General features: G+C 41.4%; 1 protein-coding gene across 1 annotated transcript in view; it reads right to left on the reverse strand.

The window, feature by feature from the left end:
• Window positions 1–7223: 7223 nt before the first annotated feature.
• EIF3H (eukaryotic translation initiation factor 3 subunit H) overlaps window positions 7224–18956 on the reverse strand; it is an 85460-nt gene continuing 73727 nt past the window's right edge. The window contains exons 6-8 of the mRNA XM_032223110.1: window positions 15330–15450; window positions 12685–12817; window positions 7224–7505 (exon numbers count right to left, since the gene is read on the reverse strand). Of these exons, the coding sequence (XP_032079001.1) occupies window positions 7408–7505; window positions 12685–12817; window positions 15330–15450 (352 nt within the window). The 3' untranslated portion in view covers window positions 7224–7407. The remainder of the gene's footprint in view (window positions 7506–12684; window positions 12818–15329; window positions 15451–18956) is intronic.

The following is an 18956-nucleotide window of genomic DNA, read 5'->3' on the forward strand; positions in this document are numbered from 1 at the left end:
AACTATTTTGCAGAATCAGGAAAGTACGTTGAGTTATTCCATATTTCTATATCTTTGCATTCTGTTTGAGATGTAACAGGATATCCTTGCATGTTCACAGTAATATATAAACCATATAACAACCCAGTTTTATCCCGGTTTGTTTTTAAAAGACAAAAAAATCCCATGCAGTCATATACATTTTGGTGTACATTTCTCCTAAAGAGTCCATTTGATGCACATACTTTGTCCAGTATGTGAATTTTGGTACGGAATTTTGATTTTAAATTCTTTACATAATTCGTAAAATGCTGGACTTCATGGCATTGATGGATTCTGATTTATATAAGAAACCCAAGACTTACAAACTAGGAAAATCTTCCTTCATTACCTCCTCATTTTCTTAGCATCACAACAAAAGCTGATAACACTTCACAACTTCATATCTGGCGTGTTTTGCACGATGTTCAGCTGAGCTGGCCATTAGAGTTGTTTGAGGTTCAATTGTTTCTTGTCCCAAGGGATAAATTCTCATCTCTTGCACTGCATGTAGGACTTTAATTGTGCACATCCTATTAGAGATAATGGAACTTATGCACCTAAAAGTCCTCTGTGTGAAATGAGTCTAATAAATCCAGGGTTACAACCTCATTAAAGACTGATGACTTGTTTCATGGGGAGAGGGCCTTCAGCCTCCATGATCTGGTAATTCATGATTCCATTTGTGCCTAAGCTAGAATTCTTCACTAATAAGTGTATGTGTGTTTTCCCCTCCCTTCTCAATTCTCACCAAATGCGGTCAATCTTATCTCATCGTAGCTTGACCAGCTAACATAAATGGCTTCCATTAGTTCAGCCCCCAATTTGCAGTACCAGAGCTGAAAGACAGCTGAGCATCAAGCATCACCAACTTCTAATTTCCCCTTTGAAATGAGTAGGAAGCCACCAAATCATTAAAATACAATTGACAGAGGAGTATCATTCTCCTGCTTCTTCTCCCCTCCCTCTTAATCTAAGTACTATTAATTACCACCCTTGAAAAGGTTCGGCATTTCACTACATTGCAGAGAAGTTGAAATACACCACCATCTTCTTGCGGAAGGAATGGATTAAAGTCATCACTTGGACTATTGCAATGATGGCGAACCTTTTCGGCACCAAGTGCCCAAACTGGAATATGCGTGCATGTGCCGAGGTGGCGCAATGGGTAGAGTGCAGTACTGCAGGCCACTGCAGGCCACTTCAGCTGACTGTTATCTGCAGTTCAGCAGTTCAAATCTCACCGGCTCAAGGTTGACTCAGCCTTCCATCCTTCCGAGGTGGGTAAAATGAGGACCCAGATTGTGGGGGCGATATGCTGACTCTGTAAACCGCTTAGAGAGGGCTGAAAGCCCTATGAAGCGGTATATAAGTCTAACTGCTATTGCTATTGCTATTGCATGCGCACACGCCAGAGCACCAGAAACCCAAAGCCCAGCTGGCTGGCGCATGCATCCATGCTTTTTGGGCATTTGGGGCTGTTTTTCCGGCTGGCCTATTTTTTGTGTGTCTTTCAGACCATTTTCTGGTGCTCCTGCACCTGCAAAGATCAGTGGGCCAGTGTGCATGTGTGCGCTGGAGACCAGATGAGCACCTGGTGACGGTGCGCATGCCCACAGAGAGGGCTGTGCATGCCGCCTCTGGCACGTGTGCCATAGGTTCTCCATTCCGTGATTAGACTATTGCATCTAATTTGGATTGCCACAATATAAAAATAGATGTTGATACTTTGGAAAAAACACAGAGAAGAGCAACAAAGATGAGTAAGGGGCTGGAGTTTAAAATGTATGATGAATGATTGAGGGAACTAGGTATATTTAGTCTAACGAAGAGAAGAACCAAGGGTGACATGATAGCAGCGTTCCAATATTTGAGGGGCTTCCACAAAGAGGGAGTCAACCTATTTACCAAAGCAACGGAAGGCAGGGAAAGAAACAATAGGTGGTATCTCGCCCAATAGTAATAACTATGAGAGAGATCTTGGATGGGCAATTGTTTAAATATGAGCCAGTGGTGTGCTGCCACTTCCAAAAAAGCCAATACAGTTCTATTCTGCATAAACAGAAGGATAGAATCAGGATCACGTGAAGTATTAATCCCACTTCATAATGCCTTGGTAAGGCCACACTTGGAACACTACATCCAGTTTTGGTTGCCACGATATAAAAAAGATGTGGAGACTCTAGAAAGAGTGCAGAGAAGAGCAACAAAGATGATTAGGGGACTGGAGACTAAAACACATGGAGAACGGTTGCAGGAACTGGGTATGTCCAGTTTAATGAAAAGAAGGACTAGGGGAGACATGATAGCAGTGTTCCAATATCTCTGGGGCTGCTACAAAGAAGAGGGAGTCAAGCTATTCTCCAATATATATTTCAGAAAAAAAAAGATGAAGATCAAGATTTATGGCTAGCTGGCATAGAACCAGTCAAAATAGAAAACCTTAGCAGAAGACACCGAGCAATAAAGTGAATTTTTTAAGGCTGGCCAAGCAATTACAGAAGTTAAATGTGGAAAAAATAATCCAATAGGTTCTTTGTGATGGTGTTAAAGGCATATGATTGTGTCAAGTAAAACAAACAAAAGATTAAAACATAGTGGTTGACTAAAACAAAGTGAAAGGATATTAGTTTGCAATTTGCCATCTAAAGGCAAATGTTTGAACTAAATAAAGATGTGTATTTTGACATTTCAACAGGCTTCACTTCCAAGTTCCTTATTAATGCACAACCACTCAAACTCCATCTGATGCATTAGACCTTCAAATTAAAGTTTCCCTCCCAAAAAGAAATGTGGTTCTGTTAATGTTAGGCTGAAGTGCTTAAGGTTTCCAGAAATCAATGGGTGAGATTTCTTTTCCCAAACATCTATAAAGAAATTAATTGCCCTAAGGCCGAAAACCAAGTTAGTACTTTCGCCTTTGGAAAGACTAGGCATGCCTACCCTTCCATTCTCACTTGTCTGCAGCCACATGTCTAGGCAACCCAGTGTTCTTGGTATTTGGCAACTCTATAAGTATTGGCATAACAGGAGTGGTATGGTGGCCTAGAGGTGGAGCTCTTGCCTCACAATCAGGAGGCTGTGAGTTCGATCCCAGGTAGAGGCAGATATTTCTCTCTCTGGGCACACTGAGAATATACTGTATCTGCTGAACAAAACTCCACATTGGTGTATAGGAAGTTAGTACCTATTCCTCTCCTAGGAAAATGAGATACTTTAGGAAATATTAAAAGGACAGAATATTTCCCCTAAAAAGGAGTCAGAAACTCATCCCCCCCACCTTTGTCAATGGACCATTAAGGCCTGAGCCAGTCTATTCTACATAACAAAGATATATCTCTTTCAGGCAGAGCCATAATAGGAATCCCAAAGCCCTTTTATTACATCATCGGCCAGCAAGACTAAACAAGCCTGGGACTCAGGACAGCCTACAGATTTGCCCCTGCATGACCTCATGGGAGTCTGACAACCAATCAGAATACACGCTCAAATTCAAGAGCCCAGCGAGGGCATAAAACCAGGGCATTCTCAGCAGCTGTTCCCTTGTGTCCCAGCCTCTCGAGTCATATGATCCTGTTGATCAATAAACCTTTCCAAGCAACTTTCATTAATTCAGTGTCTTTTTCCCCACTTGGAACTGAACCCAGAAGGATATTTCTTCCAACAGGTGACAGGAAGGGTATCCAGCCATTAAAACAGGGGTGAAATCCAGCAGGTTCTCGAGAACCGGTAACAGAAATTTTGAGTAGTTCAGAGAAATGGTACATGCCACTTCTGGCTGGCCCCAGAGTGGGGTGGGAATGGGGATTTTGCAATATCCTTCCCCTGGAGTGGGGAGGGAATGGGGATTATGCAGTATCCTTCCCCTGGAGTGGGGTGGGAATGGGGATTTTGCAGTATCCTTCCCCTGGAGTGGGGAGGGAATGGGGATTTTGCAATATCCTTCCCCTGGAGTGGGGTGGGAATGGGGATTTTGCAATATCCTTCCCCTGGAGTGGGGTGGGAATGGGGATTTTGCAATATCCTTCCCCTGGAGTGGGGAGGGAATGGGGATTTTGCAATATCCTTCCCCTGGAGTGGGGAGGGAATGGGGATTTTGCAATATCCTTCCCCTGGAGTGGGGAGGGAATGGGGATTTTGCAATATCTTTCCCCTGGAGTGGGGAGGGAATGGGGATTTTGCAATATCCTTCCCCTGGAGTGGGGAGGGAATGGGGATTTTGCAGTATCCTTCCCCTGGAGTGGGGTGGGAATGGGATTTTGCAATATCCTTCCCCTGGAGTGGGTAGGGAATGGGGATTTTGCAATATCCTTCCCCTGGAGTAGGGAGGGAATGGGGATTTTGCAGTATGCTTCCCCTGGAGCGGGGTGGGAATGGGGATTTTGCAGTATCCTTCCCCTGCCATGCCCACAGAAACGGTAGTAAAAAAAGTTGAATTTCACCACTACATTAAAACACTCTGCTAGCTTCAGTCAGTTGCCCAGACTTCACCCCGCAAGGGATTATGGATCGTTAAATGAAGATGATAAATATTGGCATAATACATTTCAGGTGCTATGCATTTGTAGAAGGCAGGCAGTTTGCTATACAATCCCTAAAAATAGGCTATGGGGACTTCATTGACACTTATCAGTCAATGCATAATGTGCCAACTATACACCCAAAGACCACATGCATTTTAACTATCTTCCTGCTACGCTAAATAAATTACAATGAGGTGGATGGGAAGCTTATTAATATGTTACGTAGCTGTAATAACATTAAGAACCTCATGTAGAGCATTCATAATACCAAAATTCAGCCCAGGAGACATTATCTTTGCTCATATGTGGACTGCAAGGCTTTTGAAGTTAGAGCAGGACGCATGCTAATTTCAAATTAATGTCTGTGTGATATATCAATAGTCCTCAACTTATAACTGGTCGCTAGTGATTGTGCGGTGACAACCAACCCTCTAATCTGGCTCCAAAGTTCTGATAGCCGACCAACCATCCCCAGTCACATGACCTAATTTTGGGCACTTGGTAACCACATTTACGGATGATTGCGGCATCCCATGGTGACCTAACCATGGCTTTATGACTTTCCCCCCCAGCTTTTGGCAAAAGCGTCTTATGGCAAACAAAAGGTTTGTTCAACAACTGCAGCATTCACTTAATGACTGCCATGAAAAAGATAGTAAAAGCCACATGGGTGACTTGCTTTATGACTGTCATAACGTACAACTGTAATGGGCAAACTCCGTTAGAGCTATTGAGGTCTACCCATATAATGGTTCCTTGCAATTGGGTCTCAGAAGCAAAAGATCTTTTAAAGTCAAAACAAAACCTCTCCATTCAGACCCTCGAGCAGTTTTGCTCCCACAATACATGTTTTTATTTCTTGCTAGATAAAAAGCAAGGGAGTACAAGATTTCTAGACTTCTGCTTTCTGTATAATGTGGTACTTGAACTGGTGCTACAGGAGATACACCATGTGCAAGAGTTTTAAGTAGAGATTATAGGAGCCATTCACAAAAGAGCATCGTGCGCTTGCAAACATCAAGGCTGGGTATACTTGCCAAATGCCTGAGGTTTGCAAACCATCTGCATATTCATTTACATAGTGTGACCAATGTCTAAAGTAGAGGCTGAGGAGAAAGAGAGGCAAATGTTTCCATCCTGATAACTGTATTCCACACACTTGTAATTTCATCTTAAAAACTTCCCCCTCTCCTCAACAACCTCCCCTTTCAGCCAAACTGTGGTCACCCCTTGGATAATTTTCATGTTTTCAGCTAAACGTAATTCTCTTAATTCCCCAGTTTAAAGGCATCTGTCCTCCTAGAAAATACAGGTAGTCCCCGACTTACAACTATTGGTTTAGGGACCATTCAAAATTACAACGGCCCTGAAAAGGGAAGTAGGCAGCGGTGGTATTCAGCCGGTTCGTACTGCTTCGCCCAAACTGGTAGAGGAAATTGCGGGTGGGCTTGCCCACCTGCCCCGGCTCTATGCTGTCCTATTGAGGCACATTTTCAAGGCTGGGTGCATGCATAAGCAGGGCTCAGATGCCAGCGGTTGGGCGCATGGGTGGAAGGGGCGCACCTGTGGTAACAAAATATGTAACTCACTGCTGGAAGTATGATTGTTTTTCATACCACCATTGCAGCATCCCCATGGTCACATGATCAAACATTGTACAATTGGCCACTGACATGTGTTTATGACGGTTGAAGTGTCTCAGGGTTTCGTGATCACCTTTTGTAACCTTCTGACAAGCACAGTCAACGGGGAAGCCAGATTCGCTCAACAACCCTGTGGGACTAATTTCACAATGGCAGTGATTCGCTTAACAACTGTGGCAAGAAAGGTTGTAAAATGGGGCAAAATTTACTTAAGAACAGTATCGCTTAGCAATGGAAATTTTGGACTCAACTGGGGTCATAGGCCGAGGACTACCTGTGATGCAATTGGAAACCATTCTTTCTCCGGATAGTACTGGAACTTTTGCTGAACTGTTTATGAGCAAGTTAGATACCCCCCCGTCTAGTCCATCATTTTTGCTAATTTGTCACCTGAATCATTTGGGAAGATTTTGCCCAAGGAAAGATTCTCAGATGTTCAAATACATCTTTTGCCATTTATCTGATTCATTTTTTTAAAAAAAGTTTTAGGAGAGAGCTGGCAAAAGTGCTAAGCGTGAATCTCCATATTTATTCACAACCTCCCATCTCGGAAGAAACTCAAACATGATCAGAATGATAATGTAACTGCAGAATCTCCTGACTGGAACTATTCATTATCAAAGCAGCCAGTCACCTTTGAAACATTGTCATGGTTTGAAAATAATTTTAAAGTATACAAGAGATAGAAAGACTCAATTGGGCAACCTTCCTTGGTAGTACAATGGTTTTGTCCTTGTCCATTGCTATGGGAAAATATAATTTCAACCAGCCATTTAAGGACAAACTTTCGATGGATTTTTAAAAGGCAACTTGAGAAATGTGATTTAGTCTCAACTGAGTAATTCTTTGAAGAGGCTCCGCATTGTGTGTATTTAAAAACAAAATCTGTGTGGAGAAGCCTTTTTCTCCCCACATTTGAAATGGCAATTTAAGGTCTTATGAAGGAGTGATCTGTTCTATCAAACACTCATATGCAAGTTGGCATTTGAAAATAACAATCTAGAGATAGCTATCTGGAAGTCAATAAGCAGACGCTAAAAAGTTTTCCATCTTTTATTCTACTTTTTTGCCCCCCTGCTAGAAGAAGAAGAATTCTACTCAAAACACACAAGAGTTTAATTCACGGTTCATTTTACAATGTGGAATGAAAGTAAAAATGTGCTTCGATTCCAAGTATCTGCACTCTTGGTAGGCAAGGAAAAAAAAGCACTTTATTTTCCTCCTTAATTGTTGTGTTCTTGAAGTGACTGAGCCAAGAAAAGCTTGCCCAGATTCTGAGCTGTGAATTCCTTGATGTTCCGGCTGTAACTATTAATTTGACCTACGAAGAAAAGAGATGGGGAGAGAGAGAGAAAAAAAACAAAAATACTTTAATGCAAAATCAAATATTTTAATATAAAACTTCCCATCTAAACAACATAGTTTCTGATTCCATTTTCTTCACGTTGATCAGGGCTCATACAATACACCATGCCCAAATAAGTAAACTGTGTATAACTTGTCAGAGTGTGCACAGCTTTACTATGTGTGTGAACCCAGGAGCAATAACAGCAAACAGAGGTTTGTAAGAAATAGTGATTTGATCTACAAAAGAATATATACTATACATACATACTTGTTGTGGCCCAGCAGAAGCCGTTGGAGCTGCCACCAGACTCCGACAGCGAGGGGCCCTATGAGTCAGCCCTGGAGGACCCTGGACAGGGTTCCGACTCTGAGCAGGGCACAAAGAGACTGGTTGGCCACCAGGTGGAGCCTGAGCCTTGGATCAGTGAGGAGGAGACAAGGGAGAGTAATCCAGAAACCAACAGTGAGTTGTTCCGGGATGCATGCCGTCGAAGAGCTACTCGGCGTCAAGAACAATTATGTAATTACAGGGGGCAATTACACTCAGCTGATGGTCATTAGGCTGATGGCTCCAGACTATAAAAAAGACTGCTTGTGCCATGCCCTTCTTGCAGAAGTCAACGCTTTGTCTAAAGAGCTGCCAGAGTTTATCTGAATTGCTGCCAAGGTTTGTCGGACTTGCTGCCAAGGTTCTTATCTGTTTGTTTACTTGGCTTTCAGCCACAGAGAGTCTGGTCTTGCTATTAAAGGACATTCTCATTAAGCGATTCTCGGCTTTCGTTACTGGATGGAGGATGGGGTCAGAACACATACTATAGGCAGAAGTCAAACAATCAGTAAATTACAGAAGGGAAGAACACACAGCGAGAGAGAGAAACACCCCAACAGGGCCTCTTGTTATTCTTGTATTTTTCAGAGTATAAGACACACCTTCCCCCCTCCCCTAAAAGATCGTGGAAATGTTGGTGTGTCTTATACACCTAATACAGCCATTTTTGGCCTCCCAAAGCCCTACCCCCCCATCCCATTTTTGTGAAAAATGGGCAAAAAATGGGCCGTTTTTTAAAAAACTGGGGTGTTTTGCTTTCCCCCTCACCCCAGAAGCATTTTGCAGGCTTCAGCAGGGCTGGGGGAAGGGGAAAATGCTCCCATTTTGGTGAAAAATGGGCAAAAAATGGGCCACTTTTCACCAAAATGGGGCTGTTTTTGCCTTCCCCCACCCCCCCACCGAAGCGCTCTGCAGGCTTCAGCAGTGATGGGGGAAGGGGAAAATGCCCCCGTTTTGATGAAAAACAGGGTCATGTTTGCCTTCCCCCCCGCCCTGCTGAAGCCTGCAGAGTGCTGCTGTGGGTCGGGGAGGACAAAAACGTATTTTTTCTTACTTACCTCTTCAAATCTTGGTGCGTCTTATAGTCCGAAAAATACAGTATGTAGGTTCTTAAAGGAATAACAGCCAAAAACCTTGCTGACTCATTCCCATTATTACATCATTGCATCAACTGGTCAGTTTTTAAATCACTACCGTGACATAACTGAACTAGTTCATATTTGTTCAATTTGATAATATGACTGATTCACAAACAGTTCATGTTGCTAACAAAACAGCCAGGTTACCACAATGCACTTAAGTTCCAGCTACCCAATCCTTAATTAACAGAACCTAGGTCAATGTTTCTCAACCTTGGCAACTTGAAGATGTCTGGACTTCAACTCCCAGAATTCCCCAGCCAGCGAATGCTGGCTGGGGAATTCTAGGAGTTGAAGTCCGGACATCTTCAAGTTGCCAAGGTTGAGAAACACTGACCTAGTAAGTTGTATGAACCTAGCCATTTTGGTACCCTTTGGCACTAAAATATATAAACTGAAGCATTTTTATTCAAAAAAAGGCTTAGTTTTTTTAGCAACCCTCCAAATGTTGCTAGCGAATTTTAAACCATTATGGGACAGAATGAAGAAATTATTAAAGAAAGAGTAATCATCCAGGCAAGATGAGTTTGAGCCATGCTTAGGTCGTCTTTGACTTACAACCACAATTATGATGGAATTTTCACAACTAAGCAAGTGAATCGCAACCCAATTTTATGATCTTTTTTTATCATGGCTGTTAATCGGATCATGTGGTGAACCTTCCCCCATTCATTTTGTTTGTGAGAAGCGGGCTGGGAAGGCTGCGGACAGCAATCACATGACTTCAGGATGGTGCAACCATCATAAATATATGCCGGTTGCCAAGATCCCAAATTTTAATCTGTGGGGATGTTGTGAATGTCAGAAGTTTGAGACTGGCCATACAGTAAATCGGTTTTTCCCCCAGTGCCATTATAACTTCAAATTGTTGCTAAACAAATGATGGTAAGTTGAGGACAAATTGTAAATCCATTTTACTTTTGGCTCCCAGGTAAGTGCAGGGATGTCTACTAAGCCCAAAATGGGGCACGGGGTGTATGCAGCACAGCCCCCCCCCCCCGCCAGCTTTTGCTCCCACGAGGCTGCAGGGAAGTGTACTAGGCCCAAAATTTGGTGCAAGGAGGGGGGTGCAGTGCCCCCGGTGGCCCATTTTTGCTCCTGGGGGGGTGCAAGAGGCCAAGTGCTACCTGTCACACCCCCTGACCATGCCCACCCAGCCAGTCATTAGGGCAGAGAACCGGTTGTTAAATTATTTGAATCCCACCATTGGCCCCCACCAAGGACAGTTTCTCGGGCTCCCCAAAGTTACAAAATCCTACTTCAGTGTGACACTAGTTTGCAGGTTGTCAGGACAAAGATGTTGAAATATGGGATCCTTCAACAGTCTTTCCCCTGCCCAATCGCTTATATAGTCTTTCCTTCTTCCCACCTCTAAGTAGCTAATAAGCATTTGTGAATCAGGCAAAATCTGACTCGAGTTCTTGATGAGATTTAAAAAATGGACCCAATTATCAACAGCTTTCCCCAAATTGGCTTGAAAAAGGCCTTATCTGAACAAATATGGAGTGATCTTTTTCATTCTTCTGATTAAATTGGGAAAGTTGGTTTGATTTTGCATTCTGAACGATACAAAAATAAAATTAGGTTTACTCATGCAGGCCACGGATTATATCAGCACAAAATTTAGTGAATTCCTTTTTAGTTTTAGGAACTTGCATATTGCATACAGCTTATATGACTCAAACTAAATTTTAGAAGTTTTTTCAGAAATCCACTTCTGAAATTTTATGACAGATAAATCCTATAAAGTGGAAAAACTTAATAAATAAGCGAAATAACTGGAAAAAGAGGACTAAAATAGGAATAGAAAGAGTACTACGGTACTGATTGTATATACACACACTCTCTTCTGCTCTATCTCTAACAATGCTGCTTTGCTCAGCCAGCTGAAATTTTATGGGTCATGTTTTTGTTAGCTACCTCATGTTATTAGCAATTTTTCAAGTCAGCCGTCTGTGAAGGGTTTGTCTGAAGTGCTACACAAATCAAAAAAGTGTCACCTTGCCCCGGCCCCCTCTTTTTGTACATAGTTTACCCTTATAATTTATTTCCTCTACTAATCAGGAACAGCAAAAAGAGAAAGCCAGATTATCAAAATTAAAATTGCTTAGCGGACCAATACATTTTCATTTCCACGTTCCACTTCAAAAAGTTTTTAAAACGCCTCCGAGACAAAACCAGCTACATTTCAGCTTTGATCCACAACTTAATTCTGCATGAATTTAAAAAAAAAAAGTGAAGACTTTTAGTTCCCCCCCCCCCCGACTTCTGAAAAGAAAATAAATTGGCGGAGGGCTGTTGAAATATAAATCAATTGTCCTTTCTCCTAACTGAAGTATAATACATTAAAGCAGAAATTAATGGAAACATAATTGAAAAAAAAAATGAAAAAAAGTTTAACTGGGGGTTCCCCTTTCAAAAAATACTTGGTTGCCTGAGAACGATCAGAATTCAAGACATACCTATTTTCAGATAGCCAAGGAGGCTAATATTTATACAGTTCCACATATTTTATAGTATCCTATCCATTTAAAAAGGAGCCTGTCGATCAGAAAGGTGGGCAGTTCAGAGGTTTGAATCCCTTGTGCTGTGTAATGGAGTGAGCTCCCGTTATCTGTCCCAGCTTCTGCCAACCTAGCAACTCGAAAGCATGTAAAAGTGCAAGTAGAAAAACAGGGACCGCTTTTGGTGGGAAGGTAACAGTGTTCTGTGCGCCTTCGGCATTGAGTCATGCCGGCCACATGACCATGCAGATGTCTTCGGACAGCGCTGGCTCTTTAGCTTTGAAACGGAGATGAGCACTACCCCCTAGAGTTGGGAACGATTAGCATATATGTGCTAGGGGAACCTTTACCTTTATCCATCTAAAATGATTTGAAGAGCTCCGTTTTCAGGGAATGTTAAATTATATTTGAAATTTTGTAATCCACACATAATCTTCGGCTCCTAAATTACCCTGGCACAAGGAACCAAAAACAGGAACACCAGGATTTTTTTTAACCATGCTTTATCACAAAAACATTTCTCTAGTCCAGCCTTCTCTCAACATGGTGCCTTCCCAATACATTAAACTATAATTTCCAGAATTCCCAGCTAGCAGGTTAATTGGGAATTTGGTGGGTGTTAGATTGGACAAAATCATTGTCAATACTTCCTTTTCACTGTGTCTTAACTTCATAGTGTATATTCTTTTTGCTTTTGTGCCTTTTCCATAGTTCCAGAAAAAAAAGGGCAGGAAATCTGAATTTGCCACTTATGAAGATTTTATAGTTCTGGGACACAGATTGAAGATACAGGATGTAGTCAATTCACAGAAATAAAGATCTAGATCTCACATGTGCCTTAATCCAGATTCTTCAAGAAGCTGTTTGGATGTTGCTTGTGTTGGGGTATAAATGAAATAACAGAGATACACAACAAATCCACCTTTAGGACCAACACTTAATACCAACCTGAATCCAAACAGCAAGATTTTGCTGTTCAACATTATGCCTGATTTAAAGTACTTCCTTAAAATACCTGAAGGTGAAGTTCAAAGCAGCAGCAAAACCTTAAAATACCTAAAAATGAAGTTTAAAAGTCACAGCGAAACCAGAACAGGGTCATCCATTTTACTTGCTTCCACATCACGCTGAAAACAAGCAGCAGAGGTATAAAAAGTGATGGATTTTTTCCCCCTGGATTACCTGCAATCAAAAGGGAGTCCATCCTGGGAGGAGGCTGTGGCGGCTTGAAGAGTTTGTTCAAGTCTTCCTCAGGAAGGGGAGGTTCTCCTCTACTCTGGCGCTGTAGGTTTTCTTGCTGACGTCTCTGCTGGTACTAAAGACACACAAGAGCTCAATCCTTTGATCCAAAGGCCATTCCTTGGAAATCATCTGAATCACGGGTAACCAACCTTTCGGACCTCAGGGACCACTAAATTCATGATTTTAAAACCCGCGGACCACTAATATCATCTGCCTAATGACCAGCTGGGTGAGCGTGGCTAGTGGTCATGTGACTGGGTGGGCGTGGCCAATTCGATGTCACTCACATGGAGGGGTGCCTCGCCGGCCTCTACTTGCCCCTCCCCTCCCAGCCACTCCTCGCCTGCCTGCCCAGGCTGCTTAGGGCCCCAACAGGAAGCAGTTGATGGAGCTAAGCAGCCACCATGAGAAAGAACTGGCAAAACAGCTGGCTCAGTTCAAATTGGATCGGACCGACAAGGAGGCTCAGCAGAAGCACCTCACCGAGGACTACGAGCATAGGCTTTCCAAGCAGAGGAAAGACCTGCAGGAGTACAAGGCCAGGTACCAGGTCCTGGAGGCTCAGCAGGCTGAGATGGTCAGCCGGTTCCAGGCAAGACCCTAATAGGCCAGCCTATTTGCCACTTCGGAGAACTTGCAAATAGGCTGGCCCCGCCCCCACTGCCTCCCAGCTGATCTTCTTTTGTTGCCCTGAACAGGAGAATGGAGCTGGAAAGCAGGTTAGTGGGGTGGGGAGGGAATGAGGATTTTGCAGTATCCTTCCCCTGCCACACCCACCAAGCCATGCCACACATACAAGCCACGCCCACAGAACCAGTAGTGAAAAATTTGAATCCCACCACTGTTTAGACTGTCATTTAGACGGTCAATAAGAGAAGGCTGCATTTAACCTCTTTATTTCAGGCCTACAAGGATCCTGAGTTGAACAAAGGCAATATTATATTTTATATACCACATCTGGATTTCAAAATGCAGTGTTATATTCCTTAGGAAGGCAAAATATACTTTAATCCACCCATCTCCTTTTAATACTGTGCAACCTAAAGCCACTATTACAAGCCCTACTGTGACCCACAGATCTTTAATTGCTCATAGAAAAATGGACGGGCTCAGACTTAAAAGGGGAGAATGTGGGAAGATTCCAAACCTTAAACTGAATTGCCTGGCAAATAATTTCTTCTTAAGAGAAACTGACATAGTTTGAAAAACTACTTTGAAGGAGAAATCGTGAAAATTATAGCCTGTCTTCTAAAGTGGGCTTAGCATAGTATGTGATGCAATCCTAATCACTTGGCATCACATCCTGCCTACTGCAGCTCTCTCCTCCATCAAAATGTTGTCACTTTTGAGTGTTTAATAGAAAACTGTCCACTCTTATTCTTCATTAAGCTCCCCAAGATTTTCACATCTTAATAGCCATAGGGACTAAATATCTGATTTGTACAAGGTTTGTAAGTAAATCAGTCAAAGGCCTCATGATGTAGTCACACATTAATGCTTGGAAAGTAGATGGGTTAGCTTAGCTTACTTGTGCAAACCTCACCTATTATCTTAAGTTTGTGACATGATGGAGCTATGACGTTAGCAGAAACTATGTTAAGACAGTGACCAATTTCAACGATTGATTTACTATTTCAGCTTTTTATGTACAAAATCAGAAAGGGTACAAGGAGAAAAAGAAGAGCAGAGTAGGTAGGTCATAACATTAATTTAAAATGAATGCAGCTTCACTTTCAATACCGTTTGAGACTAGTAAAAAGAAGAAAGCAGTCTGCAAATATTCTCAATATTCTCATTTTTAAGAGAGAGTTACGTATTATTATGAGGTATGGAGACAGGCAAAAGAGCAGATTTTATTCTCTGTCTTGCCTGTCCCCCTTAAATGGCAAACATTTAAAGCTTCAGCAGTACAGATTTTGTTACACTTCTGGCTGGTGAATAAAGAAATGTCTGGTGACATTTTGCTGCTCGATAGCAGAACACAAAATGCATCCAGATTTAGAAAATATGAGGGAATAAGAGCATAAACCTTTGTATGTCAGAGAGAATGAAAAGTGGAAAGAAATGAGAAGGTGACAGGGAGAAGTGGAGAAGGAAAGAGAACAAGAAGGGGGAAAAGACATCCATAAAATGTATTTTTATATTTCATATCAAACAGGAAATTCCCCCCCCCCCAAAAAAAAATTGCTTGTGCTTGTATTCAACTGTAGAGCTAAATAAAATGAGCAGGGCCAGCAATAGCGCATGAAACCCAACTACAGCCATTAGAAGTTGAGCAAGAACTACTAGGTAACCTTCCCTGATTTCCCTTCGAGTCAGTTTTTCCATCTTTAAAATCGTTTCATAAATTTGCCTCTGCAGATTTATACCAATAAGTCAAGGATCACACAGCAGGAAAGCCCATGTTCTCCATGTAATAAATGCCCAAAACAGAAAAAGAGGCTTTCTAAACTGGCTTGTATATTTAGGCAATGTAATTTTTAAAAAAAAATGTTCCTGCCAATTTGAATCTCACTATCAAAATCCCATCGTGAACTGATTCACTATCAAACATTTCGACAGGTGGCCTGTCGCAAAAATCTTACTTGGTGCTTTTGCTGTTGCTGCTTGCTGGTATTCCTTAGGTAGGTGTTGTATTTTACAATATCTTGACTCATTTCATCCACTCGGTCCATCAATAGTTGTAGGGTTTTGCTAAGATGGTTACTGAAACAGACAAGGACATACTCTGATGAAGACATGGAACTAAGTCTGTAAAAAGACAATGGTGTACGCTGATCAAATTGAGCTGAATCTGCCTTATGAACTCACAATCTGTCTCTATTTTCTTCACTGAGCTGGTATCTATTGTCTATATATCTCTTGTTGTAATGAGTAGGAGTTGAGAATGAAAGTTTCATGTCACTAAAATGGTCAATCTCCATTCTAGCTAATACAGTACACCAATTATTGGTTTCAGAAACCGGTACAAACACCACTACCTTATTCATGTTATGAAGGCCTGTCTCTAATATAACACATCTCAGACTATTGTCCATATATGTCCAACAGCAATGTTCATACTAGACAATCTTTGTCTCACTGGATCATTGTTTTAGAGACACTTCCTTATGTCCAGTGGTTAAGGCACCAGCCTAGAAACTGGGAGACTGTGAATTCTAGTTCCACCTTAGGCATGAAAAATGGCTGGGTGACCTTGACCAGTCACTCTCAGCCCACCCCATCTCAGAGAGTGGTTGTTGTGGGGAAAATAGGAGAAGGAAAGAATATTAAGAATATTCACAGCTTTGAATTATTATATAAAAATATCAAAGGCAGGATATAAATAAAAAGAACAATAACAGGTGGGGGGGGGAAACAGTGGGAGCAGGAAAAGCTTTCTGCCAGCTGCCCCATTGAGTTCCCCTCCATCTCTCCTATTTGAAAATAGTTATTTAGCAGGGGAATGATGAAACTAAATGAACAAAATGTTTCAAAACCCAAAAAACTTAATCCAAGATTCTATTTTGTTATCAGCATAACTGTTTTATATTATTTCAGTTTGTGCGTCCACTAGGACTTGGAAGATTGAAAAAAAATAAAACAAGCAGAAAATGACACATTAGATGTTGAAAATTTAAGAACCAGCCTGAAAAAAAATTTTTTTTTGATAAACTGAAGAACATGATTATCTGTCCTGCTGAAAACATTATAAAAATTATTATCTTCATGTTGACTTTATTCTAGGTTAAGGTTGCTGAACTGGGAGCTGAAAGGTTTTGGGCAGTGAAAATGAGAAAGATACACAAAATAACCCTTATCAAGTTCTCATTGTTTTTACATAGAAACAATTTGAAGATAAGAGTCAATTTCCTGTTCAATCACTTGAGAATTTGTAACACTGCCTAAGAAAGGATTTCCTAATAATAATTTTAATCTCATGAGGATGCAAACCTTCACTAAAAGGGAAATTCCCATGTACTCAAAACGTCAATTTCTTTGGTAAAGTTTCCCATTTTAAAAGGCTGTTTATTTCTTAATAAAACCGATAAGATATCTGGGTGGATTATGGTCAGTTGGAACAGTAATGTATTGTATGAAACTGAACTTTGCATGAAATTGGACTCACAATCCGATCAGCCCCAACCACAATGGCCAAGCAGCAAATTGGCAATCCATGGACCCTCTTCAGTTAACATGCTCAACAATTACCATATTTTTCAGAGTATAAGGTTTTGAAGAGACAAATTAAAAAAAAAAGTTTTTTCACTCTGCAGACCTCGTGAAAACGGGCCTGGATCCCCCCCCCCAAAAGGGCATGAATAGCCTTTAGGAGGCTTGTAGAGTGCTCCTCGGAGGTGCCCCCCCCCAAATGAGCAAAAAACGGCCCATTTTTTGCTCTTTTCTGCCTTCCCTAGTTCCCAGGAGCACTCTGCAAGGCTCCTAAAGGCTATGCAGGGCCATTTTGGTGAAAGGAAGGGGGGGGGGGGGTTCAGGAGCCAAAAAATCTGTATTCAGTGTATAAGATGCACCCAGATTTTCAGCCTCTTTTTTGAGGGAAAAAAGGTGTGTCATACTCTGAAAAATACGGTAGTTTTTTAAAAAAAATAAGGTGTCAAAGGGAACATTGTGCAGCATTACAGGCCTTTCTGAAGGAAGTCTTCTTAGAACAAAATAGAATGGGTGCTAATAAAAGGAGAATGTTTGTAGCTCAGGGTTGAAATGAGGAGTCCATGGTGTTTCTTCTCTGAGCTTGGTTGATTTTTTTGCAGACGTTTCATCACCCAAAGTACATAACATCATCAGCACTGATGATGTTACCTAGTTTGAGTAAGGAGACGTCTTCAAGAAAACAGCCAAGATCAGAGAGCAATAAGGATACTTGAGTACCACAAGAGGAGAAAGTTTTTCCGGTTAGGGCAGCTATGATTTGGAAAAAAATTTCTTCTGAGACAGACTTTTTCCAGTACCGATTCATTTATATTTGCAATTTAGAATATTAGATTTCACAGACAAATTGGGACTTACTTTTGTGGAATGTTTTTAATATGTCTGTTTCTTATGTTACTTATAATTTCAATTGATTGTGCTATTTTTAAAATATAAGCAACTGAAGAGAACACGTGTTATTGGACAAATTCAAAATACCAATAAACAGGAGATATATATTGGAATGGTGTCCCAAATCATCCAGATGTTAAGTTAGATTAAGAACTGATCTGACATTGTAATTTATGCACAATTAAATCTAGAAATAATCTATGATTATGATCATTGACTGATAATTTGAAGTAGTATTAGCTAAGAATTTACAAGCACAGCCATTACTGTTCTAGAATGGAACTTAAGGCAAGCAACATGTTTATAATATTGGGGTCTCTTGTGAGTGTTAATTATATAATATTCCTTCTGTAAAACAGTCTTCCTCACACTAGTGTCCATTATATCTATTAGATTTTCTCATAATCTACAGTTAGCACAGCCAATGGCAGGCTGTTTGAGTGAATATCTAATTGGAAGTCCATAAAGGCAAGAAAAGTATTCCCAGTGAAAAGATCTCTTACACAGAAACTGATTTGACAGCCTGAGATCTAAAGAAAAAGAAGAAGCATTTTAACCATTCTGCTACAGAAGTGGTAGGACAAACATTGAAGCAATCTGGGTCAATCTGAAGAAAAATAAATATGTTGAAAAGAATAGGCACAATTAATAAAAATGGAAAATAGAGAAACCGCAGGCTAAGATGTAGGTTGAATCATTTTGTGCATAATTCTTTCAGATACAAAGGCCATCTTGAACTTGAAAATCCTAAGTGATGCCCTACCCGTATCTTTTAAATCAAACTGAAGTCAAACTGGCTTCTGCCAATATGCTATCCTCTGGAAGAGTTAGATGACAATTCTCTCTGTGATTTAGTGTGAAACTGATGGAAAACATAGTCCAAATGCTTCTCTTTTGGCAATAACCTGGTGAAATTCTCCAAGCATCTAGCCCTGTGATGGAGAACGTATGGCACGCATGCCAGAGGTGATATGCAGCACCCTATCTGTGTGAATGCGAGCCGCTGCCCCAGCTCAGCTGTGCATGCATGCGGGTGCCTCCTGCCAGCCAAGTGGTCTTCAGGTCTGTGCTCTGTATGCATGTGGGGCACATGAGGGGGGCACATATGCATGTAAGTGATGTGCACATTTGTGGGGGCAGGGCACATGTGTGGGGCCACAAAGGGGCATGGC

This window comes from Thamnophis elegans, chromosome 8, assembly GCF_009769535.1.
Source record: "Thamnophis elegans isolate rThaEle1 chromosome 8, rThaEle1.pri, whole genome shotgun sequence".
Taxonomy (NCBI): Eukaryota; Metazoa; Chordata; class Lepidosauria; order Squamata; family Colubridae; genus Thamnophis; species Thamnophis elegans.